This window comes from Mustela nivalis (genome assembly GCF_964662115.1).
Source record: "Mustela nivalis genome assembly, chromosome: 18".
Lineage (NCBI taxonomy): Eukaryota > Metazoa > Chordata > Mammalia > Carnivora > Mustelidae > Mustela > Mustela nivalis.
Genome location: NC_139037.1, coordinates 1,180,875 through 1,207,707, shown reverse-complemented (window position 1 = coordinate 1,207,707; position 26,833 = coordinate 1,180,875). Strand labels below are relative to the sequence as shown.

Below are 26,833 nucleotides of genomic sequence, written 5' to 3'. Positions count from 1 at the left end.
GGTGCCCAGAGCCATGCCCTGGGGTGGGCGCTGTGCCTGGCGCCCGCCGGCCTACAGCAGAGCCAGCCTCCCTGCCGTCCTGCCAGCCACCCCCCTGCAGCTGGTGTCCAGGAGTGTGGCCTGGGGGCTCCACCCAGGCTCAGGCCAGCCCGGTGGGATGGAGCACGGGCAGCAGCACCCGGCGGCAGGAGGGAGCTGAGAGCACGTGGCCCCACGCCCAGCGAGTGGGCACATTAGGCCGAGGCCCGTGTCCAGTGGACAGCGCACCTCGGGCAGGCTGCTGGGGGCTCCTGGCGGGTGGGCCGCGTCCCCATGGAGTGGCTCCCTGGGTCGCAGGGTCTGAGCTCTGAGACCCACCTGCTCTAGCCTAAGCCCAGCTACTTAGGAAGAAAGGTTCTGGGCTTGAAGCCCTTTGAACACCTCTTGTCCCAGAGAGCCCTTCCCTCTCTGGGGGCCTCACGCCGCAGGACAGTGAGCCTGCCTCGGCCAGGGCACGGGGCTGGAAGTCCCAGATTGTGGGTGAGTACGGTTTCTCAAAGTTGACAGCCGGTGGGCCTCGTTTTTATGTGTCCTCAGGTCACAGGGTCTGGGCCTCCCAGCGGAGCTCTGGGGGGTTGCCCGGGCCAGAGGCAGGGTGGAAACCCTCACCCCAGGTTCCTGAGAGGCAGGTGCTCAAGCCCTGAGACCTCAAGGGACTTGGCCCTTGAGCCGGTGACCGCATGTGTGTCCGTGTGCCCCTGCCCCCGCCATCTTGCTTCCTGGGGCGGCACCTGCCCCATGACTCCCTCTCTCGTGGCCACAGCAGGTGCCGTGGGCTCGCTGCCTGCGCGCACAACCTGGGCATTGGGATCCTGTCCTGCCCCTGCCAGCGATGGGCCAGATTGGTGGGGGTGAGGTTGTGCTGCTCGAGTAGGCGTCAGAACCGCCTGGGCTCTGGGACCACAGACAATCCCGTTTTTGCCAAAAAGCTCTTTCAGCCACGTCCCTGCAACCCTTCATCCCCACTATTCACAGAGGGGGGCCTGGGCCTGAGATGGGCCGGGCTCTGCCCAAAGGGGCTGGGGCCCCTGGTGATAGGGAGGGCTGGGATCAGGCTCTGCCCATTTTCTCCTGATGTGGCCTTCAGGTATGGCTTGGTCCAGGGGACGTGCTGGCTAGCTGGGGGCCCAGGCTGTGTGGGCATACTTGTACTCCCGCTGCCCTGCGAGGTAGGAGGTAGCAGGACCTCCCCGGGCCTGTCGGCTCCCCGGTGGGAGTCCTGCCACTGCCCCAGGCCTGGGGAGGCCCATGGGAGAGGCAGCAGCAGGTCAGGCCTCCTTTGCAGGCACTGACAGCCCCTCCCTGCCCCCTGCACTTGGACCTTGCTGACCCACCAGCACACGGCCCCATGCCTTCCTCATGCCCAGTGCAAGGGACTCCCGCTCAGCCTGTCCTCAGTCCCCCTGCTCTGGCCTTGCTGCCCCGTCTGCACAGGAAGCAAAAACGGGTGCCGCCAGGGTGGGCCCAGCAGGTGAAGATATTCCCAAAAGCTGATGGGAACTTGCCGCCCCTCCAGCCGGACCCTGGGAAGGCGGCGTCCGCACAGAATCCGCACTCCCATCCCCACCGGCGGGCTCCCTGGCCACAGGCCTGCCCTTCCCAAACTTCAGGGGGCGCCCACCCACCTGGCTGGGTTCTCCGCGCACCTCAGGGTGACTGTCCAGGAGGTGGCCCCGTTGGCCGTATCCATGTGACCGGGCTCTGCCCGCCATGGTTGGGTCCCAAATCTCCCTTCTGGCCAAGGCCGTTGGGACCCAGGGGCACAGCTGGAGGAAGTGGCCGCTGTGGCCGAGCGCCGAGGCCTCGGGGGAGGAATGGGGTCCTGTGGTGCTGTATGTACCTGAGCCCGCAGGAAGCCCCCTACCTCCAAGAGTGGGCTCTGGTGTGGTCTGTTCTAGGAGCGGGACGCCCCGTGCCCAGAGCGGTCCCGTGGGGACCGTCGTGGCCTGGCAGGACGCTCACCGTGCACCCGCCACGTGTCCCTGTCCTTCCTGCCCCCTCCGGTGCGTCCCCTCACCTTGCGCTGACCGGAGAGGCGGGGCTGTTCTCCCCATGTCCCATCAGCAGAAAGCAAGGGCAGGGAGGGAGGTGGCCCTTGCAGCTGGGCCATGTGTGTCCTGGGAGACAGGCCCAGGTTCAAGAGCTTCCGGGGTGGCACAGACCCTGCGTCCTCCCCGACGGCTGGGCTCACAGGGATCCGTCATCCACCCCCTCCTCTAGGTAGCGCAGTTCCAGAAGGACCGGCAGCCCTTAGACAGCAGTGGTCTCTCTCTGTCCTAGGACCTCGCCTGCCACCAAGCTCATGGTTCCCCAGTCAGGAGGACTATGTTGGGGGCAGGGAAAGTGCTGGACTCGACGGCCAGTGACCTTGGGCAAGTCATGCTACCCTTAGGAACACCGGGCTTTTACTGCTGGCCGGGACCAGTGCGGTCTGCACCTGCAGGGGGAGTGGCCGAGCGCGCGAGGGAAGGGTCTGCCTGGCCCCTCACTGTGGGACAGCCGGTGCCCCCCACACCGCCCCCTCACCCCTGCTGGCCATGCTGTGCCCTCTCGCCGCGAGCGAGTGGCTCACCCTCTCTGGGCCTCACTTCCGTGCTCATACAGGACATTTGGAAACACACACAGCCTCCTCGCCTTACCCACTCTGGGTGAGTGCCACGGAGGCTTCTAGAAGCCTGCAGGGTGGGGCCGGCTCGGCCTAGGGCTTTCCTCCCCCCTCCCTCTTTTCCTCCCCCCCCCTTTTTTTCTGACTTTTATCAAAGGCAAACAGCATGATCCTTGAGATAGGGCCGCTCCCGACAAGGCGGGGGCCAGCTGGCCCATGGGAGCCACAGGGTGGGGCCAGGCGATGGGCCGGTTAGATGAGTAAGGGCTGGCGGCGACCCTGGGACCCCAGAGCGCCCGCACAGGCCGCGGGCTGCGGGGCCTGTGGACCTGCTGTCTGCTCCGGAGACCACCCGCCATGAGCCCTGGAAGGAGCAGCCCATCTGCCGGGTGCAGAGGCAGCCCCAGCTCAGACGCTCCTGCAGAACCCAGGGCTTCCCCTAGTCAGAGCCACAAGACAGCCGTGGGGGTGAAGGCAGGGGACCGAGGGCTCAGGGTCGGAGCCCCAGACCTGACCATTGTGGCAGTGATTGCATCCCTGCCGTGGGACCCCAAGCTCTCCAGGCTGCCTCTGCAGACCGGCGGGCTCCCTGTGCACACTGTGGCCCCGAGAGCTCTGCCGGGTATGAGGTAGAGCTGGCCAGGGGCCGTGGCTCAAGGGCCACCCTGGGCTGGGCCCCACGACCCGGGACGGCCCAGGGAGGGAGAGCTGTGCTGGCCTCCCCGACAAACACGCTCGCCTTCACCCTCCCCGCTACCGGCCCAGCAGGTAAACTGAGGCCAGAGGGGCTGGGCAGAGGCGGGACCCAGCCCCGGCCTGCTGATTCCAGACCCCAGGTCTCTTAGCCGGCTACCCCCTGCCATCGGGGCCCCAGAAGTGGGAGCACTCGTTCCGGCCTCCTCTGGGGTGCTGCCAGAGGGCTCTGGAACCTAAGGTGACTACTTTTTTAAGATTTTGTATTTATTTATTTGACAGAGAAAGGTCACAGAGAGGCAGGCAGAGAGGCAGGCAGAGAGTGAAAGAGGAGGAAGCCCGATGCGGGACTCGATCCGAGGACCCCGAGATCATGACCTGAGCTGAAGGTAGTGGCTTTAACCCACTGAGCCACCCAGGCGCCCCACCTAAGCTGACTTTTCAATCCTATAAATATGCCTGAACCCTGGCCTCGGCTCATCACAGATGCTTAGGGGCAAAACTGAATCCTGCGCGATGTGTTTGTTCTGGAAATCACATGTGTGAGGTTGTTTGCCGGGATAAATTGGTCTTGGTCTTGGTCCTGATGTGGCATCGGTAGTGATAGCCTGACCTCCACGGGGGCTGGACAGAGCGGAGTCGCCAGCCTGCCGCAGGCGCCCACGTCCCCTCCAGGGCCGACCCTGGCTTTCTGCGGTCTTCTGCATCAGCCCCGAGAAGGGCGTCGGGGCCTGGCTGTGAGCGGGGCTGGGGCTGGGGCTCACGGCTCCCCTCTCCATCGCGGGTCTTAGGCCGGTAGCTCAACCCCTCCGAGCCTGGGTTTCCCCGTCTGTACACTGGGGGAAGAGCTTCAGTGTGGCTGTGCGAGACACGAGGCTAAGGCTTGATATGCGGGGGCTGGGAATTGTGTCGGGATCACGTGTTCTCGGGGTGCATGTCATCACCCCTATGACCCCCTGTGGGGATGGAGGCCAGGACCAGCCCGGAGCTGGGAAGAGAGAGCAGACAGGAGCCACAGGAGGGTGTCAGGGAGAAGGACACCTCCACCTGGAAGCCCCCCAGCTGTCCCGCCCTCCTGGCGGCCACTGCCCAGGTCTCCTAGGAGAGGCAGAGGACAGAGGCCGTGTCTCCCTCGTGCCTGTGCCCATGCGGGGCTTTGGGACTGAGTGAGCACTGAGTCCCAAGTCCAGAGAGCCTGCAGTGTGGCTAGGGTGCTCGTGGCCCCAGGCCTCTGTGTGGTGGGAAGCTGGCCCTCCGGCCACCACAGGTCCGCTGGCTATCAGAGGTGGCTTAAACCTGTCTTCCTGCCTGTCAGTACCCCCACCCCTTCGCCCCTTGCCCTCACTCATCTACACTCATTCATTCTTGGCCTTCAGCTGAGGTTCCCAGCCCGCCAGGAGTGGGTGGCCCTGGTGGTCCCACCCACCCCCACTTTCCTGATGTAGTTTTGCTTCTGGGTATGAGAGGGTCTCTGGTAGGTGCTAACTGGGCTCAAATACTGCCTGACCGTCTTTCCACTACGCAAGAGGTTAGACAGGAACTGTTTGCTAGAAATAGGTTATCTGAGTAGGTGGATGTTGAACGTTGCCAGGGCCACCATGTACAGTTGCCTGGGTTGTACACTGTGACAAGGGCTCTGGGTGAGCTGGGCCTGAGATCCAGCCGTGTTCCCCTCACCCAGCGAGGTACCTACCATCGCCCTTCATGCACCCAAGGGGCCACCCTCCCTAATGCACAGCCCCGCAGAACCCGCCTCCCTGAAGCAGGAAGGTGGGTTTTTGTGGTGAGCATGGCCCTATCCCCAGCCCAAGTTCCTTGGCTTCCTGGCCTCCTCCCCTCTCCCTGGCCTCGCGCAGCCCCCCGCCAGGCCTGAGTGCCGGGCTCTGCCCGAGGCCTGCGGAATGGCAGCCTTTATCGGGAACCAGCCCTCCCTCTGGCGGGGCACGATACCCAGAAGATGGAGTGGCCGCCAGGGGAAGCGCCAGCCACGCTGTTATCTGGGAGGCTCGGCTGGCCGGCCCCGGGGTTCCGATTAGGGAGCAGGGCTGTTGGCTGTGGGCGCCCACAGGGGCGGGGGGAGGCTCGGCGGCTTGGCCCCTTCCCTCCATCAGCATGAGGCCAGGGCCCCAAGACGGAAAACCTGGGAAGCCCGGGGCTGCCCCCCCACTCCTCCTCCGCCCTCGGGGACCCCCGGGCCAGCCCCCCACACGCTGGATTCTCAGCGGCTCCTCCCACGGGAAGGTGGGCCCCTGCCTCAGGTAGAAGGTGTCATCTCCCGATGGGGGCTCCATGCCCAGCGAGGCCGGGAACGGGCTCCTTCCAGGATATCTGGGCACTGGTGGAGAATGAGATGGGAACGGAGGGGCTCCCGGTCACCGTCCCTGTCTCTTGTGGTCCCAGCAGGTGAAATGCGGTCCAGAAAGGCGTACGGCCAGCCCTGCTCAAAGGTCCAAGGGCAAGCCAACCCCTGGTTGCTTCGAGGTTTCTGGGTGCCTGCAGAGGAGCTGGCCGCAGCATGAGGGCGCTGGACGGTTCCCCCGTGACCCCCCGTCAGCAGCTGGGGAGCGGGGGTGCGGCGCACAGGCTCAGCCCATCGTGGGCTCCCCACCAGTCTCGGACAGCTTGACAGACGAGTTCCCCGCAAGCTCGCCTCTAGGCAGCCTTCTCCTCCTCATCCCCTCCTTCACATGTGCTGGTCCCCCGAGGGCCAGCCAGGTAGGGAACCAGAGACCCACATACACCCAGGGCCCTGGTTCAGCTAGAGCCAGGAGGCCCGGGTTTAGATTCTGACAGCCCCTACCAGCTGCGTGACCTCTTGGGGCCTCAGTCCTCACCTGTAAGGGGCGTAGGGAGAAGGCGGACTTAATTGGCTGGAGTAGGGGTGGGTGACTGTGCCGGCTGGGTCACACTCCTGTCCCTGAGGATAAGGCCCTGCAGGGCCAGAGAGGGGTGGCCCATGGGCAACGCCCTGGGCTGGGGCCCAGGTGTCCTGGGTGGACTGGCGAGGGACGTGGACCCTGGTGGGCGAGCTGCAAAGTGACAGAGCCAGTCTCTGCCCCTTCTCCAGGGGGCTGATGATGGGGCGCGGGCCTCCCCAGCCTCGTTCTGGTCCCTGCCATCTTATCTGCCCCAGGGAAGACAAGGACCCAGTTAGAACGTTTTAGCTGGGCCTCCTAGCGTATTTACACCTTATCTCTGCCATTAGGCCGGCAGTTATCTGATAATCGGGCCCATTAAGGCCACAGCCTGCCCGATCGGGGCTCCAGGAAGTGGGGCCGCCGCCACAGCGCTTGCTTGGGGACCAGGCCAGGCCACGTGAGGCCTCCGTGGGCCCAGGCAGCCCGGGTGGCACCCGAGGTACAAGGTAGCCCGGCCTTCCTGGGCAGAGGGTGTGGGATCAGGGAAGGGACTGCCCTCTGAGGGCATGACTGCCTGTCCCCTCGTTCCCAGGAGGACACAGAGGCTTAAGCAGTTCAAAGAATCCCCAGGCCTGCCCCAACAAACGCACACAACCTTGGGGCCCTAACACCTCAAAAATCTATTCCCTCCCAGGGCTGGGCTAGGGCTGTGTCCCTCTGGAGGCTCCCGGGGCAGTGGGGGAGGAGGGTCCTTCCTGCCTCCCCCAGCTCCAGGGCCTAGGGTCCGGCTTCGCCCTGACCCCGTCACTCTGGTCTCTGCCTTCTCCATCTCTTCTCTGGGTCTCTTGCAGGGACGTCTGTCACTGAGTTTAGGGTCCCGTCCGTTAATCCAGGAGGGTCTTCTCTCAGCCTCCTAACTCAATTACGTCTACAAAGACCCTTTTTCCAAATCAGGGCGCGCCCACTCGTTCTAGGCACACGGATCTTCCAGGCACCAGCGTGCAGCCCCCGTAGATGGTCCTGTGGACCGTGCGGGGAGGCGGGCTGTACCCGGGAGCCTGACTCCAGACCCTGTCCCACTCCAAGTCTTGCCCTGGGGAGAATGATGGTCTCAGGGACTCCCAGCGGAGGCCCATCTGTCTGTGGAAATGCAGCCATGCCCTGTGTTGGCTCTCCTACCCGTGCCCTGGGGCCCCTGCCGGGCCACAAGAGCACTTGGCGCCTGGAGGATTTGCAGCCCCCCTCCCTGCACGGCACAGGCTGCCACGGCCCCCAAGTGTCTCAGACCCTCATCGAGGAGAGGCCTTGCAGTGAGGCAGCAAGACTCAGGGCCCAGGCCTTTCTAGAAAGTGAGTGGTGGTGCCAGCAGCAGTATTCTGGGTCCCCGTCCCTGCCCATCTGCAGGGCGTGAACGGAGCCTACATCAGGACCCCCCAGGGGCAGACTCTGCTTTGCCCAGGGCCCTGGGGTGGTGCGTGGCTCTTTGACTTGGTTTCTGCTCTACGAGCTGTGCTAAGCGTGTTGGGCGGGTGAACACATCAGGCCTCGTGCGGCCCGATTGGGCAGGAAGTCTCGGGGGGCGTTTTCCCGGCTGCCGTCACAGGCTTGCTCTGTGAGTCTGGGGGGGCTCAGGCCAGTGGGGAGGGGCTGGGAGGACTGTGCCGAGGGGGGACCAAGAGGCCAGCCTCACCGATGTTGGCACCCTCCACTGTGCACCCCCATGTGCTGGAGACACACGTCCTAACGCAGCAGCCGTGGTCCCCCCGGCTCAGATCCGGCTGCGGGCGCCCCGTCCCGTCCCCTGCGGCCCCCAGACAAGGGCTTGCTGCAGGGTCGGCCCGGCCCAGGGCCACAGGCCCGCTGGGGCGCCCCAGTCCCGGCAGCTGCTCCCGGTGGGCTTGGGGCCGCAGAGCTGGAGTGCGCCGGGCCGTCGGCGGGGCTGGGTGGTCACCGCGGCAGGCACGCCTAACTCCCCGGTGCTTCTCCCCACAGACGAGCTGGAGCTACTGCGGAAGGACGGGCAGAGCCGCGTGAGGGCTCGGCACAACCTCGCCGAGGGCCTGTCCTGGGGCCCCTTCCGTGGGAACGTGCACAGCAAGGTCTCATCGCCCGGGCAGCTGGAACCGGTAAGGAGCCCCAACCCCAGCCACCTACCGTCCGGCTGCAGGGCAGCAGCCTGGGCAGAGGCCTGCCCGGGGCACAGACCCCCCTCAGCTGTGAGAGCCCAGCCCTGGTTACACTCTGGCCCCGGAGTGCCTGCCCCTCTATGGGCCTGAGGTGTTGGGACTGGGAGGGTAGGAAGGAGGTGACTGCCTGGGAGCACAAGGAAGGCTTCCTGGAGGAGGTGACACAAGAATGAGTAGGGCTTCTTGGAGGAGGCCCTTAATGAATGAGTAGAAGTTGGCAAGACAGAAAGAGACGTGTGTCTGCAGTAGGGAGGCGACAAGGATCCCAGTGTGGGATGGATCCCAGGCTGGGCCTGGCCTTCGTGGGCAGGGACAAGCGAGGTGGTTTTCTGGGAGCTTGGGGACCGCGGCAGCAGAGACACTGAGGTTCAGTTCGTCCCTGGGGTTCCTTCTGGTGCCCCAGGGTCTCCACATCCTCAGCACTTACGACCTGCCTGTGTCACTAAGAAGCCCACCCGGGCGGCGCCCTCCCACGATTGCCTCTGCAAGAGGGTCCCTCGCTTCGGGGTTAGTGCTTTGTTACGGAAGTCGGTCTGCGTCCTCTCGCACAGGTACAAAAGCTCCTTCTAAAATACACTCTGGTGAAGACAGGGCTCTGGTGTCTGGGAAATGGTGGCCAAAAGCACAGTGTGCAGTAGGACCAGAACCAGGAGGGGCTGGACGTGACGCGTATTCCAGAAACCTCTCCTCGCCCTGCGGCCCCTCGCTTGAAAGGCCAGGAGGCCCCCTGGGTGGGTCCCCTCAAGCCCGGGCTCAGGCGCCCCAGACGGGCAGCCACAGCCTGGGCCATTTCTGATTCCCGATGTCGCATTCCAGTGCGACTTGACCCAGGTGCAACCTGGCTGCTGGGTGCCCCTCAGTGCCGGGCCTCCTGGTCCTCAGGCCCCAGGTGTGGGCCTCTGGTCAGCCTCCGTGTGGTTTCGGGCAGTGGCAGGGCTGCAGGGCAGGGTTCCCCCATGCAGAGAGACTGGGTGCTGCCCGAGCTGCTCCATCTAGCCGCAGTCCAACAGAAGCCCTGTTTCTCAGCTGCAGAAACCAGGATGCGGGGACTCGGCCTGTAGCAGTATCCACGGGGCTGGTGGGGAGCTGCCAGGGGAGTGCCCAGCTGCAGGCCCTTGGACCACCGTCCATAGTGCCCATGTGCATCAGAGTGTCTGGGCTGGGGCCTGGCTCCAGAGATCCAGGCAGTCTCCTAGGATCTAGACATGCAGCCCGGCCGAGGCCCCCCCGGGGCCACCCACGCCGCCCATCATGGCGGAGCACCTGGGCGGGGGACCGTGCGCTGTGCTGGCCTTGGCCGTGCGGTTGGAGGCTGGCAGGACCGAGGGCTCCCACCCCCGGAGCCGGCCGGCCCCACGGCACAGGGTCCGGCCCCGCGGCCTCCTCACTGTGGCTGTTCCACTCCCGGGCAGGGTCCTGAGCTCCTTGAGCTTCTGCTCCTGAGCCTGTGGGGCTGCAGTGGGGACACAAGGGAGCCCTGAAGGGTCCGTGGGGCCTGAGCCTGCAGACCCTCCAACGTCCCTGCGGAGGACAGGGTGGCAGAGCTGCAGCTCTCGTGTGCCCAGAGGGGAGCTGGTGGCACGCCCGCCTCCCAGGGCGGGTAGATGAGACAGTGCCTGCACCCTGCTTACCACCAGCGCACAGGACAGCTGGCCCTCCTGTCCCATGGCCCAAGCAGGGAAAAATCCGTGGCGACCACAAGGCAGACTTTGGCTCCGCAGAGAGAACGGAGACTCTGGTGTTCCGAGCAGCCTCTTGAAGCAGTGAGCTCCCCATCACTGGAGGCATGTAAGCAGGAGTTGACTTTTCAGAGGGTGGGCTGTTGAGGGGCCGTCCACGGCTAGGAGGAGGAATGTGTGGGCTGAGAGCTCCCCGTCTGAGTTCTCGGAAGCACTGACGAGATAAAGGGGTGCGCCTGTGTGTGGCCTGCCCCTCTCCCCTGCTCCCGGCTCTGGAGACAGTCCGTCCCTCCTGGACAGGCAGGTGTCGCTCCCTGCACACACCGAGGGCGCCCTCCTCGTGCACGGCCCCGGTCTTCTCGGCCGGCGCCGTGTCCACTACTCCCCACCACACAGAGGAGGAAGCTGAGCGTCCAGCAGGCTGAGTGACTCAGTAACGGTGTCAGAATCAAGTAGCAGACGGGGACTCCCCGCTGAGACCGCTGCGGGCTCCGCAAGGACAGGGCTGACCCGGCCCCAGGGTCTTGGCCACGTCCCCACCCCGCCCTCCTCTCTGAGGGCTTTGTCCTCCTTGGGCCTGGGGTGCAGGTCAGCCCGGGGCACTTGGCACAAGGTTGGAGGCGCCCCCCCGGCGGGGAGATGATGTGCACGGGGAGGGAGGGGCCAGTGCCAGGGAAGCCTGTGGCCTTTGAGGCTCTGGCCGAGGAGCGGAGGGAGGAAGGAGCCTCGCCTGCTCGTCCCGCAGCTTTATCTCCACAGAACTAAACCCTTGATTAACCCTTATCTCCCCAGCAGGCGCTATCTGCGCGTCGGCGCCGAGTGTCCAGACACACCGTACACGATGATTGATTTCTTAAAGATACGCGCGCCTTTCCGATACTTCATTTATTGTCTAAATATTTTGCTAACGTTTCAGCGAGCCCCTTATCGAGCTCAGCGGATGGGTCCCGGTTGTCTCCCCCGGCACCTCCCAGCCCAGATCGTCCGATCAGCCGCCAGGCGGTGTGCCGGAGCTGTTGGCAGAGGGGCTCCGACAGGGGGGCGGCCCTTCCTTGCTGACTTCCTTAGCCCCGGAGCTACTTGCCGATGGGAGTGGGACGGGGGTGGCTCTCCTGTCCCCCTAACCCCACACACACGAGACTGTGGGGGTGGGAACCCCAGAAGTACACAGAGCGAGTGCACAGAGCCTGGCAGGGGTCAGGTCTAGAGTGAGTCGTCCACCAGCTTGCTCTGTGACCTTGGGCAGGTCCCTCCCTGGTCGAGCGGTAGCTTCCACTTCCCAGGGTTCAGAAACCCAGCGCCTCTGAGATTTGCAGTCATGTACCCCAGAAATATTCAGAATAGTTGGGTGGATGGGTGAGTAGATGGACGGATAGACAGACAGACAGGTGGAGGAAGGGACGGATGGATGGACAGATGGACGGGCGGGTGGGTGGATGGACGGACGGACAGGTGGATGGATGGATGGACGGACAAATGGACGGGTGGATGGATGGACGGAAAAATTAATAAACAAAGGAGCAAATGAATGAATAAGCAAACTCTCACGCTGAGCCTGGCCCCCAGTGGCTCGACCCATCTGTCTGTCCAGTAGTCCCCCCAGGGCTTACCCACTGCGGCCATGAGGCCACCGTGACATCACAGAGCTGGCAGCAGGGGTCGTGGGTGCAGGAGGGCGGCAGGTCTGCTGGGGAGAAGGCCCTTCCAGAGTGGTTGGAACGAGCCGGCTGGGCCGTGCGGGGCCACGCGTCCTCACGCGGGGATCAGCCCAGAGCGCCCTCGCGCGGGCCTCGCCCATCCGGCAGCTGGAGATGGCAGTGCTGCCAGGCACGGGGGGCCCCACCGGCTCGGAGCGGCCCCCGTGCGGGAAGCCCTGAGGCTGGGCACTGGGGGGCACTGCCCAGCAGAGTCCAGTCTCCTCACAGGACCACCCGCCTCTGCCCCTCTGCCCCAGTCAGGACACGCATGGCTAGACTCGGGACGCTGGGTAAGCCGGAGGACGTCACCTGGACTGTCCCCAGTTTGATCCCATCGGCTAAGACCTTTTTCCAAATAAGGCCACATCCACAGCTCTGGGTAGGCCTGTCCTTGGGGGCACATCCAGCTGCTGCACGGAGCGGGCACGTGCAGAGCCGGGTCCAGCCCGGGTAGGCCCCTGTCGTCCACTGGGCAGCCGGCGCCTGAGGAGGCAGATGGTCAGGCTTGGCCCGAGCGCCGGGGCGGCGAGGAGGGCGGTGCGGGGTGCTCTGAGGCGGACGGCCTGCCGCTGCCTTTCTGGGTCCCTGATCCCTCCCCCACGCCTCAGCCTCTCTGCCTGCAGCTGGAGGAGAGGGTCTGGGAGCGGCTGTGGGCGCAAAGGGTCCACTCAGACCAGCCCCCTGGAGGCCCAGGAGGAAGAACTGCCTGGTCTCGGGGACCACGGGACACCCCCCGCCGCACGGGGAAGACCTGAGCGGAGCGGTGGGTGGGAGAGAGCTCTCCTTGTGCGGCCAGGACCGCCATGGGCACCAGGCCCGCCCGCCCGCCCAGCTGGCTCCATCCCTGAGCCCGAAGGCCACCGGAGGAAGAGGGCTGGCGGCCACCAGGAGCTGTCCCCACGGCCCCGTCCCACCCCACCCCGCCACGTGCTCGGCTCAGCCTGTGCCTCCAGCACGTTCTGCCTCCAGCCTTCGCTGGTGGTCTCTCGTCAGCCTGGGAGATGGGGCCGGCACGTTCTGCTCCTGGCGCCCCACACCAGGCTCTCACCAGGCTCTGGGGGACTGTTGGACCGGAGGGCAGGTGGGTGGGCGGGGCAGGAAGGTAGAGGGCTGAGTGGAGGGACGGATATGTGGGTAGGTGGACGGACGGGTGGGTGGAGGGGGAATGGAGGTAGATGGATGGAAGGAAGCCAAGACCACGCAGACCCCACTTCTAGTCCCACGCACACGGCCCCTGCCTGCAGCCCGGGCATCACACGACTCTGCGCCTCAGTCCTCGCCGGTGAAAGAGTGGGTTCTCCGCAGAGTCTGGGGGAGAGGAGGAGCCAAGGACAGAAAAGCAGGGGCCTCTGGGAGGGCGAGCAGGGCCCCATCAGAACCCTGACCTCCCATGAGCGTGCCCCACAGTGGCCCGGGGGAGGCCGAGATGAGCTACCCCCTTCCCCCGCCCGAACGGAGCTCCTGCCTCCCTTAACCCCGTGATGCTGCTTTACGAGGTGGCCAGCGAGGTTTGGGAACGGCCCCGATAAAGTCACAGCGGATGGGGCAGAGATAGAGTTTCCGATGGTTATCGGCAGACACGGAGTCCAGACACTGACCTCCTTGTTGGGGGAAACAAGGAGTGATCTCAGCCGCACCGGGGAACTTCGAGTGGCCGCGCATTAGCTCGGGGGGCTGGGTGGGGCGGTCCTGGGGCCGTCCTGGGGCCAGGAGGAACATGCGCGACGCCACGGGGCTACAGGCTGGGCGGGCGAGGGGGCGTCTTCCTGAACCCGGACATGGCCTGTCCACGGTGAGCGGGACCCGGATGGGACCCGGGGGGCGCCTTGGAGGGAAGGTGGCCGGCAGCACGGGCCAGGCAGGGTAGTGACAGCCCCTGCCAGCCATGCACCCCACATCCCTGCTCACGGGCAGCGCAGCGTCCGCCGGGAAGAGAGCCTGCCTCTGCCCAACGCCCTCGGCCGCCAGAGAAAGGGGCGTCTGTTACCAGGCTGCTCGGAACGCGGGGTGGGGGGGACGGAGAAGACCCAACCCGGACAGCCGGGCTGCCGCGTTAGACCCTCCCCAGGGTGGCGGCCGCGCAGCCCCAGGACGCGTGCGCAGGCCTGGCAGAGAGGCCAGGGAAGGTGGTGTCCCCAGGCCGCCCCCGTTCAGGCGGGGGGCCCCGGCGTTGAGAGGTCACGGGCCGCGTCAGGCAGCCCCAGATGCCCCGGCCGTTCCGCCCCCAGCCCCGGTCCTCCCAGCCCACCTGCCGCTGCCGCCGACAGGCAGGGACCCCGGCGCCGCCACCTTCGCTCGGGCGGGCCGCGGGAGCTGGGCTATGCAGCGTCAGCAGCCCCCGTTTCCATCACGCTGGAGCACACAGCCCCTGCACACAGCCCCTGCGGGTGATAAGCATTAACCCTACCGGGAGGCTGTCAGTCTCGGTTTGAGGGTTAGAAATATTGGAACGAATAATTAGATTTCATATCGTTACCACAGCGCCAATCGGAGAATCAGGCAGATTAATTTTTTTCACCCTCCTCTGCTCATTAATATTCATTAGAGACTCAGGATGCCCAGCCCCGCCCTGCTGCGAGCTGCTGGCCCTGTCAGCGCAGCCGGGACGTGGGAGCCGCCGGTCACCCACCACAGCGGCAGCCTCACCCGGCCGCTCCCCACCCCCTGGCTGTGGCCCCTCTGAGCCGGCGGGACCCCCAGCTGGCGTCCTGCTCCGCAGCTGTGGGGTCCCCAGCTGTCTGCGAAAAGCAGGTTGGTGCCCAGAGCCGCTCTGTGATGGAGATGCTCTCCCCGGGGTTGGCCTGTGGCCACCGCGGACCTGGGGCCCCAGTGGACCTCAGCCTTCTGGGCCCAAATGCGCAGCCCTTGCCTGCTGTGTCCTGCCGGCCGCAGGGCGGTGGTGGGGGGCTCCTGTCTTCTGTGCTGGTTGCACACAGGTGGGCATGGCTGGAAAGGAGGGTGTCACGCAGCTCGGTGCTTCCTGATGCCCTGGCAGGGCTGAGAAGCAGCCTTGACCACCCAGCCCCACTGTCGGGAGCCGTGGCAGGTCTGTGACAAGCACCAGCCTTGGGTCACAGCTCCGAGGACGGACACCGCCTCTGTGTAGAGGGCAGGCGTGGGTGCAGACTGCTTCTGCCTCCATGGCCAGGCCACACCCCACTGGCCACGCTGCCCCAGCCTCGTTGGGAGTTTCCGCAGGAGTGCTCGGCTTGGGGGCCTGCGTCTGCCGCCGGGGTGGGGGAGGTGCGGGCAGAGTGGACGGGGTGCCACGCCTGGACTGGACCCCAGAGCCCAGGGAAGTACCTGCGCTTGTGCCTCGCAGGGAGGTGCCCCAAATCTGAGGATACTGTCCCACCGTGGGGGTGTCCCAGCCAGCAGCTGCATGGGCCCCTGGGGTGCACAGAACCACCCAGCCTGGGAGGCAGCGTTTCCAGGCGAGACTGGTTTTCCAGTACGCGGTCCCTGTTCACCACTTCTGAATAAAATACACTTGTGTGCATAAAACAAATGTACCCCAAAGTGGGTGCGTGCTGTGCCTTTGCCCACAGTGCCTGGGGGCGGAGCTTGGGCTCCCCCGTTCAGAGAAGCCGGCCCAGTCCCTGGTCCGGCACTGGGGCAGAGGGCCCGGGTGTGGCAGCAGTCACCCCGACCTCCTAGGGCCAAGCAAGGCCAGGGTTCCGTCCCTCCTGGAGCCTTCCCCAGACCGGTGCTGGTCTCCTCACCCCGCTGCGGGACTGGGCTGTGCAGCGGGGCCGCAGGCAGCCCTCCCTCCCCAGCACCAGGGTCCGTATACCTCCTCTCCTGCTGGGGTGGCCCTGGGTGTCAACAATCAGGGACCCCCCCACCCCCCCACTCTGCAGGCCCCGGCAGCAGCCTCATGGGCTGAGCCCAGAGCACTCTTGTCTTTCAGGCTTGTAGACCGAGCCAGGGAGAGGCCAAGGCTGGGCGAGGTGGTTCTGGGGTGAGCCTCGCTCCCATTTCTCCCACCTCCCCACCCTGTCCTCGAGGTGGGAGAAGGGCTAAGCCCACACATGAATGTCCGTCTCTGGGAGCCTCAGGGAGGCTGAGCCAGCCTCAGCATGGGGACCTCGGCTCTGGGCCCAGGAGATGTTCTAGTGTCTGCCGTGTGCTGGCCTCAGGACAGAGAGGCCTGCTGTGCCGTGCAGCAGGTGGGGAACGCGCCGCGCCTCGGGGAGGACAGAGGAGCCCCCTCTAAGGAGACATTAACGCCCCTCGGCCTCAGCTCACGGACCTAGCTCACTGTGGGGGCCTGCATGGGGGCAGCCCGTGCTCGCTCCGGCCCATGCCCCCACAGGCTGCCCCGGTGCACTCCGCAGCCGGCCCGAGCAGGGAGGCGGGGCGAGAGCCCAGATCTGGGTGCGAATCCTGTCTCCGCCGCTCCCTGGGCCGCGGTTTCTAAGCAAGCCCAATGCCCCGGGCATGGAAGGGGCCGGCTGCTGGCTGCGTTGGCGGGAGGCCTCCCTGCCACGGGGCTCAGCCTCTTCCCTCGGCGCCGTGCAGGACCCCCGGGCGGGCTCTTCCCATGTCTGTCCTTGACGAGTCCTCTTCCTCTCCCCAGGGCCCTGCCCGGACGCTGCTGCTGGAGGACGAGCACTGCTGGCTGCGGTCGCTGCCCCAGGCCCTGACCCAGGCCGAAGCCAACGCGGAGATCTACAGGAAGGGTTGGTATCATGGCGCTTCCCTCGCGGCCTTCCGGCAGGTGGGGGTCACTCAGCTGGCCCTGGCTGGCCCTTAAAGGGACAGCAGCCTGCTGGCCCCAGCAGAGTAGGTGAGCTAGGGCCAGGCCTTGGGGCCTCCTGATGGAGGTCAGCCCCAGGATCGCAGGGGGCTGGCATGCTGCGGTTCCCCCCAGGTCTCTAGCAGACCGCCAGGGTCAGCAGAGAATCCCAGGCCCCAGGGGCCGAGTGCATGCTAGACCACGGTCCTGTGCAGTCCACTGCGCTCCAGGAAGGGCAGGAGGGCCACATTCAGACCCAGCTACGTGAGGCCGGGCCACATCCCCTGGCCTTCGCGGGCCTGTTTCTGCCCTTGCCCCCCGTACCTCCTAGAAGGAGTGACTCGGGAGGGAGGGAAGGACCCCCCCCCGACACACACTGTTCAGTTCCGGGAGCTCAGGCGCCTCAGATGTGAGGCGGGGGCCTCCTCCCTCCCCAAGGGGATGATGTCAGGACAGAACAGGACAGTTTCTGCAGCCACGCCAGGTTCGGCCAGCACAGCCGTCGGGAGGGTGTGTGCCCTGCGACCACAGGAGGTGACCTCGTTCCCCTGTGGGGGGCTCTGCTTTGCTGGAATGTTTCTGGGGTGGGGGGAGCACAGCCACGTTGTGTCCCTGCACGCGGTACATTCGCGGCGTGCTCCCAGAGGAGACAAGCTCTGTCCCATGGGCAGCTCTCATTTCCGGAGGGAGCCAGAGGCTGTCCGGGGCAGGCCAGGGGCACATGCCCAGCCCGGTGGGCCTTAACGGGCAGCCCCCTCTCCGGCTCAGTTCCCCCCAGGAGCCTCCTTGGCTTGCTGGAGGTAGAGTGTGGGAACCTGGGCCACACTCCCCTTCTCTGTCCCCTGCAAGGACCCCAGCCCCCACCCATGGAGGGGTGCTGGGACGTGCCGTCAGCCCTGGGTGTGTTAACCCGGCCAGGACGCAGGCCAGTTAGTGCTGCGTGGCCTGCCCCTTCCCGCCCCGGTCAGCAGGGCTCCAGCCCCTGTCCGCCAGACAGGACAAGGTCCTCACAGAGGACACGCGTGAGTTTGGGCTGGGAGGTGGGGGGCAGGGCTGCAGCTCCGGGTGTGGGGTTCCTGGTGGCCTCAAGCCCAAGCCAGCGGAGGGCAGGCGAGTGCCTGGGAGGTTGGCTGGAGCTGCCCCCTGCCGGCCACCACGGGAACGACCGCTCTCAGGGGAGCAGTGGGGAGGGGAGGGCCCGCCGGGCACCCGGCTCTGTTGCCTGACCCCCAGGCCACCGCTCTCCTGGACACCAGGGCAGCTGTGTGGGCGCCCCTCGGGGCCCCCCATGAGGCGGAAGCTCCTATAGGCAGGATGGTCATTACAGAGACGGACCTGACCCAGCCGTGGGCCTGGCTCCATCCCCGCCCGCATTCAGAACCCTGGTCTCCAGGAGAGGGCCACGCAGAGGGGCTCAGAACGGGAGGGTGAGCCGCCTGCAGCCCTCCAGTCACCAAGGCTTTCACCCCCACAGATGAGGCCCTCTGGTGCAGACTCACCAAGCCGGTGCCTGCCGGCGGACAGCTGAGCGTGCTGCTCATGGCGGCTGAGCCCGGGGCCCCCCCCAGCCACGCTGTGAAGACGCCAGCAGAGCCCGGGGGCCCGGCCCCCACCGACATCCAGCTCCTGCCACAGCAGGCCGGCATGGCGTCCATCCTGGCCACAGCAGTCATCAACAGTGAGTACACGACGCGTGCGCCCTGGGCTCTGGGGCTGAGCACTGGGACCTGAGCGGCGGAGGCCATGCTGCAGCTGATAAGTGTGGGGGACAGGGGCAGGCCCCAGGGGCCGTCCCCACAGGGTCCCCCGGCCCCACCTGCTCTCCCCCTGCAGCTGGGCAAGGAGCAGGTTACGTGTCCATGGTGGGGTGCTGTGCAGCAGCCTGGCTCCCAGCCAGCAGAGGCCAGGACCGTGTCCACTCGCCCATGTCCACTACAGGGCACAGCCTCCCCTAGGCAGAGCCACGCCGGGGGAACACCTGGGTGGGAGACTCGCTTGCTCCCTGTGGGGTGCTCGGGGTCGGACCGCGGCTGCGCACAGAGTAGGGCTTCCTCTGCACGCCGCACACACCAACCAAGGGGTCCAGGCTCCAGGGTTGCCCGGCCGGCCCCCCGCATGGCACAGCTCACGACATGGGGGCACGATCAGAGGATGGCAGTGGCCAACTTTGTTCGGAGCGCTTGGGCCCGAGCGAGCAACGTGGTTCTACCAGCATGGCGCCAGGCGAGGGCCCACACTTCCTCTGGGAGCCACGGGCACTCGGGCCGGGTCCGCTCCCGCGGCCGAGATCCCCGGGCTATGAGGGGTGGCAAAGGCAGGGCCGCAGGACGGGAAAGAAGAGATGTTGAAGCCCCACACGAGGCGGGCTTGCAGCACAGGCTGGACGGGGACCTGCCGTGGCTCGCGCGGAGCACCATGGCCCCCACCAAAGGGGAGCCCCGGAGGCGGCACCTGAGGGCAGTGGGGGTGCGCGGCGTCCTGGCTGTGGAGACACCCAGGGCAGAGAAAGGACCACGGAGCTGAGTGGGCAGGAGGGAGGGTGTGGAGGGGACGTGGCTTGCGTCGCTCAGTCTCGGGTGATGCCCATGTGCATCTGTGACTGGTGGAAATGACGTGGGGGAGGCACGAGCCGCAGGTGGATATTCACCCCCAGAGCCCTCCAGGGAGAGCACGGGTCCTCTGCGGGGACTGGGCGCAGGGGACCGAGGGGCTGCTGAGCAGGCAGAACCCATCCAGAAACCGCGGTTGCAGGGAGGGAGACAGGAAGGGGCTCTCCGGGCCCGGGACATCCCGCTCACCGCAGCCGCCAGGAGCAATGCCCAGAGTGACCCAGCAAGGTCCGTCCAGTCCCCAGCACTGAGCCAGCCTCACCCCCGCCGGCCCCATCCTCTGTCCTGGCTGCTCGGAGGGGGCCAAGGGAGGCCAAGGTGCTGGGACAGCTTCCCCCGCTTGGGTCTGACACTTTGGTGTCCACACGTCACCCAGAAACAGCAGGACCGTTGCCACCGTGGGCTACACGCCTTACGCGCCGTACTCCCTTCCCCCCAGCACCCGCCTCTGCCTCGAGCGCTAGAATAGCTTCCGTACAGAGTCCACCATACCTGGTTTAAGTCAGACCCAACCTCCCTGGGCCTCTGTCTTCTCACCGGTGCAGTGAGATCGTAGTAACACGGGTGTCTGCGCAGGTCGCCCGCATGCACCAGCGGGACTCGGCCCTGGTCAGCCCTGGAGCAGGGGGACCATGAATGTCCTCGCTAAACCTCAGGCCTACGTCCAGGGCTAGAGCGGGCATCTGAGGCCCTGCCCCTCTCCCCACCCACAGCCAGCAGCACCCTTCCCAGCCCCGGCCCCGGCCCCACAGGGACAGAAACAAATCCACCAGGTGCTTTCAGGCTACAGTTCGAGCTCAGTGCCTCAGCCAACGAACAGAGCTGCCCTGAGGCCCCCAAATCAGAGGAACACGAGAGGGAGGAGGAGGGTCCCCTCTGCCGTAACTGGGGACCCAGGATACATCTGACGCCGGCGTGAGAACCGGGTCCCAAGCTGCACTAGAGCCTGGACACGTCCTAGGGCCCAGAATGAGGCCTCCGCTGCCCTGTCTTCAGCCAAGGGGCAGCGGGCCGTGAAGCAGAGACAGACAGCTTTCCTCACCATCCGGCTAGGAGGACCCCAAGAACCACCCACGAGAAAAACCTGCCCAGCTGGGAAAACCCTGCACCCCTGCCACCTGAGCTCCTACAAACCGAAGTCACAGGCCTCCCGTCTGAGATAAACGTGCAGAATTAAGCAGTCCTGACCCATCGGTAGCGGATGTGAAACCACGGCGGGGCGGGGGGAGTTAAGAGGGGGAGGGCTCCTCTCCCTCCGCAGCCCCCGGCCGCCCCCTCGAGGCCGCCCGGAGCCGTGCTCTGCTCTCGTCCTCCTGCCCACGGGCGTCACGGGCGTCCGCACCTGGCCCCTCGGACGGGCTCCCCAGTGCACACTCACGGTCTCCTCCACAGGCGCCCAGGTCGCTGCCCGCCCTCCCACCCGCTCACAGCCCTCCAGCCCCGGCAGGGACCTGCCTGCCCTCACCGCCACGTGGCCACCCCTGCCGGGTCACACGCGCCGGGTCACACGCACAGCACGGCAGCCATCCAGCCTCCCTCCATCGGGGGTCTGTGGGCACGGCCACACCCCTCCCTCTGGGCCCCCACAGAGGCTCTGGCTTCTTTCTGTGGGGGGGCTCACTGCTGGGAGGCAGCATGGGGGCCGGCCTGCGGGGGCGTTACTCAAAGACCCCCATCCATGCGGTCCGACGGCATCCTGGAGAGCGAGAGAAAGAGAACCCGAGTTCTCAAGGGACAGAGCGTGAGCAGCAGTGACCAGGAGGGAGGGCCCCCTGCCCCGCCATTCCTGCATCTCACTTCTCGGGATGTCAGAGGCCACGCATGCAAAGCCATCTGCTTCTGGAGGCTCACTGCCTGGCCTTGAGCTGTGGGCAGCCCCCCCCCCCCGCTACGGTGCGGGGGCCCCCTCAGCCTGCGCCCACCTCTCCCCCGACAGAAGACGTCTTCCCCTGCAAAGACTGTGGCATCTGGTACCGCAGCGAGAGGAACCTCCAAGCCCACCTGCTGTACTACTGTGCCAGCCGGCAGAGCACCGGTGCTGTGGCCGCAGCCGCCGACGACAAGCCCAAGGAGACCTACCCCAACGAGCGCGTCTGCCCCTTTCCCCAGTGCCGCAAGAGCTGTCCCAGCGCCAGCTCCCTGGAGATCCACATGCGCAGCCACAGCGGTGAGCCCCTCCCCAGGACCCCCGCTGTCTGCAGCAGGGCGTGCGTGCCCCCCCCCAAGCAATGCATTTCTGTCCCCTCCGGCCCCCAGCTGCCCGCCCTGCCACAGACAGGCCCTCCCACTGCACCCCAGTGCTCCTGCAGCACATGGCCCACTTGTGCTCATCAGAAGGGTCAGCTCGGGGCCGGGCCCTTGCCACAGTCCCAGGACACAAGGGGCAGAGAAGGCAGAGTTCACACAGACACACACCCCCCCCCCGCCCCATGTCACAGGTCCTTGGCCAGCTGGGCTCCAGGAGCCCACCCCTCACTCAGCCCTGTGTTCCAGGAGAACGGCCCTTCATCTGTCTGATCTGCCTGTCGGCCTTTACCACCAAGGCCAACTGTGAGAGGCACCTGAAGGTGCACACAGACACGCTGAGCGGTAGGTGGGAGCCGGGAAGGTGCCGGGGGTGGGGGGCACCTGCCCCAGGGCCCTGACAGCACAGCCTGCCTGCAGGTGTCTGCCACAGCTGTGGCTTCATCTCCACCACAAGGGACATCCTCTACAGCCACCTGGTGACCAACCACATGGTCTGCCAGCCGGGGTCCAAGGCTGAGATCTACTCTCCAGGGGCCGGGCACCCCGCTGCCAAGCTCCCCCCAGGTGAGGCCCCGGGCTCCCCATGAGGACTGGGCAGGGATGGGGCTGGTCCATGGCCACCAGTGGTGAATGTCAATCTTGGCCCTCCACCACCTCTGCCCAGTCCAGCTGTCCCTTTCCCGCCCTCCCCCTCCTCAGGTCTGGCCCAGGGAGGTCCTGCTCCAGCCCTGAAGTGTGGCCCCTGGGGTCTCCCTGCAGACAGTCTGGCCAGCTTCCAGCAGCCCACGGCCCTGCACGGCCCCCTGGCTTCTACCGACGTCGGTCTGGCGCCCACCCCATCGCCAGGACTGGACAGGAAGGCCCCAGTGGAGACCACCAATGGAGAGGCCAGAGCCACCCCCCAGAACGGGGGCAGCAGCGAGCCCCCGGCAGCGCCCCGGGCCATCAAGACCGAGGCTGCCACGGAAGAGCCCGAGGCGGAGCCAGGGCCTCCGGCCGCATCGCGGACACCGTCCCCGCCCAGCCCGGCCACGGCCAGGGTGAAGGCCGAGCTGTCCAGCCCCACGCCGGACTGCAGCCCCGGCCCGGGCGAGCTGGGGCTGGCGGCCGGCGCGCTCTTCCTGCCGCAGTTCGCCGCGGCGCCGCCGGCCTCCGAGATCCTGGCCAAGATGTCCGAGCTGGTGCACAGCCGGCTGCAGGCGGGCGCGGGGGCGCAGGCCGGGCTCTTCGCGGGGGCCCCCAAGGGCGCCACGTGCTTCGAGTGCGACATCACCTTCAACAACGTCAACAACTTCTACGTGCACAAGCGCCTCTACTGCTCCGGCCGCCGCGCGCCCGACGACGGGGCCCCCGCGCGCAGGCCCAAGGCGCCCCCGGCCCCCGCCCGCGCGCCCCCCGGCCCCCCGCCCGCAGACGCCGACGCGGGACGTGCGTCGCCTCGCACCGGGACGCGCGAGGACGAGGCGGGCGGCGCGGCCACCCCCGAGGCGGAGCCCGAGGCGGAGGCGGGCAGCCGGGGCAGCCCGAGCCCGGGCAGCGGGGCGGACGAGGACGACGACCCCCGCCGGACGCTGTGCGAGGCCTGCAACATCCACTTCAGCCGGCACGAGACCTACACGGTGCACAAGCGCTACTACTGCGCTTCGCGCCACGACCCGCCGCCGCGCCGGCCCGCGCCCGCCGGGACCCCGGGGACGCCCGCGCCCGCCGCGCCCCCCGTGCGCACGCGCAGGCGCCGCAAGCTGTACGAGCTGCACGCGGCCGGCGCGGCCCCGCCCCCCGCCGCCGGCCCCGCCCCCTTGCCGCCCGGCCCCGCCCCCGAGCCGCCCGCCACGTCGTCATCGTCGTCGTCATCGTCGCCGCCGCCGGCCCGGCCCGGAAGCGGCAGCGGCAGCCGCGGGCCCGACGCCGCCGACGGCCCGATCGACCTGAGCAAGAAGCCGCGGCGGCAGGCGGCGCTGCCCGCGGCGCTGCCCGCGCTGGCCGACTACCACGAGTGCACGGCCTGCCGCGTCAGCTTCCACAGCCTCGAGGCCTACCTGGCGCACAAGAAGTTCTCGTGCCCCGCGGCCCCGCGCCGCCTGCGCGCCGCCCCCGAGGACGCGGCCGTCGTGTGCCCGTACTGCCCGCCCGACGGGCCGGTGCGCGGCGACCTCGTGGAGCACCTCCGCCTGGCGCACGGCCTGCTGCTGGCCCAGCCCCCCGCCGGCGCCCGGACGCCCTCGCCCGCCGCCCCCCGCGACGGCCTCAACGGCCGGGAACCCCGGGAGCCGGGCCCCGGCGCGCCCGACGGCAGCCCCCGGCCCGGCCCGCCGCCGCCGCCGCCCTCCCCGGGCCCCGACGCGGGGCCGCCGCGCCCGCCGACGCCGCCGCCGCCGCCCCGCGCGGACAAGGGCGTGCAGACCCCGGGCAAGGCGGCGCCGGGCGGCCAGCGGTACTGCCGCCTGTGCAACATCCGCTTCAGCAGCCTGTCCACCTTCATCGCGCACAAGAAGTACTACTGCGCCTCGCACGCGGCCGAGCACGGGCCCTGAGCCGCCGCCACACTACAGCCGGCACCGCGGGGCTCGGCGCGCCCCGGCCGCGGCGCTTAATAAAGAGGTTCAGCCTGAGAGCGCGGCGGTGCGCGGCCTGGTTCTCTGCGCGCGGGCCCGGGGGCGGGGGACGCACGGGCCACCGCCGGCGTCGCGTGCTCAGTGGCCCCAGAGCGGAGCCCAACCCCAGTCCCCGGACGGCACAGCACATCCCGGTGGTCGCGGCCCTGCAGGCCGCTCTGGACTGGCCTGGGGCACTGGGGACCACGCCCTGACCTTCCCCGCCCTCGGCTGCCCTCCAGGGCGCTACCGGAAGCTCGCGGTGGGCCACCAGATAGCGAAGGGAAGGACTTGGGACTGGCTAGCCAGCAGGGGAGGAGGAAGCCCTGTGCTTGCCAAGGCTTGTGGGGAGGGAAGGGACACAGGCATCCCGCAGGCACCAGGGGACTCAGTGGGCAGGGAAGGGGGCACCGGGTCCCACAGCGTGCCCTGGGGCCAGCAGGAGCCAAATCCTGAGCTGGGCATAGCATGGCACCTGGAGGGGCTCCGGGGCGATCTCCCACCCTAGTCTGTCCCGCTGTCCACCACAGGACCTGGGTGGCCACACCCCAGCAGAGTCCAGCCACGTTCTCACCCTGCGGCCAGCTGCCTGTGCTAGAAAGCACCCATCCCTCTTCCCAGCTCCGCCTGAAGAAGCAGAATGTGCCCCCCACACACACACACCCCTACAGCCCAGGGTCAACTTCCCGCCAGCCGCTCAGGCTCACTGTCCCTGCTCAAGGCACGTCTTTCTCCCACCCAGCCCTTGTGTGGTCATGGGCCCCTGTTTGGACGAGATCAGCCACAGGCCCCTGCCTATCTGACACGCCCCTCCTGTGGGTCCACAGGACCCCAGCCTGGCCAGACACCAGAGCCCGTTCTGGGGAAGTCCGTCGTGGGAGGGTCCCAGGGGAGCCGAGGTGCCCTGGCCTCTGCCACCTGAGGCCGGGGCGGAGGAAGCCCTCTGACGCTGACGCTCAGCCTTACTCCTTTGCCTTGTCCTGCACGAGCCTGCATGGAGATTTCAGGAGGCCTCAGACCCCCGGATGAGAGCAGACGTCACCGATGTCCACGCATACTGTCAGTAGAAACCTAATGCAAGTGAGCTTTACTGAACCCAAACTACAATAAAATATCTGAAGGGATGCTGGGAGCCTCAGGGATGGGACTCCTGATGAACCGACAGGGGCCGCGAGGGAACTGCGGGCTGTGGGAGGGGCACAGAGACTGAAGGGCAGGGCCGCACGCGGAAGGGCCTGGGTCCCCCTGCCTACGGGGGAGGCGAGCGGGTGTGCAGTCATCCCAAAGCCCCTTCAAGGGGCAGGAACACCCCGTGACTCCTATTCCAGCCTAGGCCTGGGTCTGGGCTGACCTCTGTCACAGGGAGGTCCTGGGCCCTGCAGCCCGTGGCCCCACCCAGGCCTCAGGAGGCCGCTGGGAGGCCGCGCAACGCACCTCATTAAGGTTCCTGCGCAGGGGTCCTAGGTCACATGCCCTCCCTCTGCAGACCCCACCCGTGCCCATGCCACCCCCTCGAGTCCCCTCCATCCCCCCTACCCCCACACCGTCCCGGGGCAGCTCAGGCCTTGAGCCCCTCTCCAGGAAACGCGGTGCTCCCTGCTCCCAGGCCACACCTCCCAAACCCGCTGCCTTTCTAAGGTTCGAGGTTCTCAGGGCCCTCCCTAGAAGCTCTCCTGAGACATACTCTCCCTTGGGGGCACATGGGTTTTGTTGCCCCTGCATCTCTCTCTAGCCCAGCCCCTTCTGAGCACCGCACCCACCTGTCCCTCCGGAGCCCCGCCCTGACTTCCCTGCTTCTGCTCAGATCTGGCCATTGCCAGCAACCTTTGCTCCTCAGCCAGTCGCACATGCCGCCCTCCCCCTCCGAAGCAGCTCTGGATCGCCCCAAGCGCGCCTTTCCCTCTGCCACCTGCCTCTGGCTTCCAGGTCTGTGACGTGGCCCCCGTCCTCCCTCAGCCCTCACTTCCAAACACTATCAGTGAGTGTGAGGTTCTGCCTCTGGGGACAGCTGCCGCTTCTCCCTGCCCCGTGGCCTGGCCACCACCACAGCCACCGCAGCCCGTCCCTCCTGCTGTGCTGAGGGTGGCCTTGCGCCCTGCTTCAGGCTCTCGGGATTTCCCGCCACACAGAGGTGGCCTCTGAGCCCTGCTCACCCACCACACCGCGCGGCTCCACACGACCCCAGCCGCCGGGGCCGCTCCCAGGAAGGGCTGCCCTTCACAGCACGCAGCTCTCAGCTTAGGGACCTTCTCTGACCCTCCATCCTGACACCACAGCAGGAGTCACTCTGGGGACCCCTGTCTGTCACCCCTTCCCCCAGGCCCCACCTGCCTTGACCAGTGCCTCCTGCGCCCCTGGCACCTGGCACTGGGAGGGGCACTCGGGTCACCGATGTCGAGAGGGAATGGAAGGCCATCTGGGCGCCAGCCCCACCCAGGACCCTTCCGGACCCCAGTCCCATTCGTCGCCTGCCTTCTGTTGCCCTTTGCCCTGTGCCAGCTGCATCTCCCTGGAGCCAGCTGTGACCGGGTGATGTCCAGCCACAGCTCCTGGCACACACAGCACACGGTCCACATTCAAGGTCACCACCTGACCCCATCTCCTCCTAACCGGCCATTCCCCCATGCCCTGGTCATCGCTGTTCACCGCCCGGGACGTCCCACCGGCATCCCCATGCTGCCCGCTCCCCCAGTGTGGTGGCGGGAGAACAGGCTCTGGCAAGTCCTGCAGGTGGGCACTCCTGATGCCAGGGCAGCAGCGACTCAGTTCTCCAGGCCGGGTGCCAGGGAGCCTGTGGCCCTATCATGTGCGCCAGGGCTGACCCTGGCTCTCCCCCAGGCGGGGGAGGGAGAGGCTCCAGGCCAGCCGATTGGGGATGGGAGGCTTTG

The 26,833-nt window shown here is 67.1% G+C and overlaps 1 protein-coding gene across 6 annotated transcripts in view; it reads left to right on the top strand.

Annotated features, from left to right (window-relative positions):
• ZFPM1 (zinc finger protein, FOG family member 1) overlaps positions 1-23,963 on the top strand; it is a 72,622-nt gene extending 48,659 nt beyond the window's left edge. For 4 of the 6 annotated variants that reach the window (XM_082711442.1, XM_082711443.1, XM_082711439.1 and 1 more), the window contains exons 4-10: positions 8,188-8,321; positions 16,337-16,439; positions 17,970-18,173; positions 21,041-21,271; positions 21,598-21,693; positions 21,769-21,915; positions 22,051-23,963. In XM_082711442.1, the coding sequence (XP_082567568.1) occupies positions 8,188-8,321; positions 16,337-16,439; positions 17,970-18,173; positions 21,041-21,271; positions 21,598-21,693; positions 21,769-21,915; positions 22,051-23,885 (2,750 nt within the window). In that variant the 3' untranslated portion in view covers positions 23,886-23,963. The remainder of the gene's footprint in view (positions 1-8,187; positions 8,322-16,336; positions 16,440-17,969; positions 18,174-21,040; positions 21,272-21,597; positions 21,694-21,768; positions 21,916-22,050) is intronic. The other 2 variants (XM_082711444.1, XM_082711440.1) reach the window with 1 other exon arrangement.
• The last annotated feature ends 2,870 nt before the right edge of the window (positions 23,964-26,833 follow it).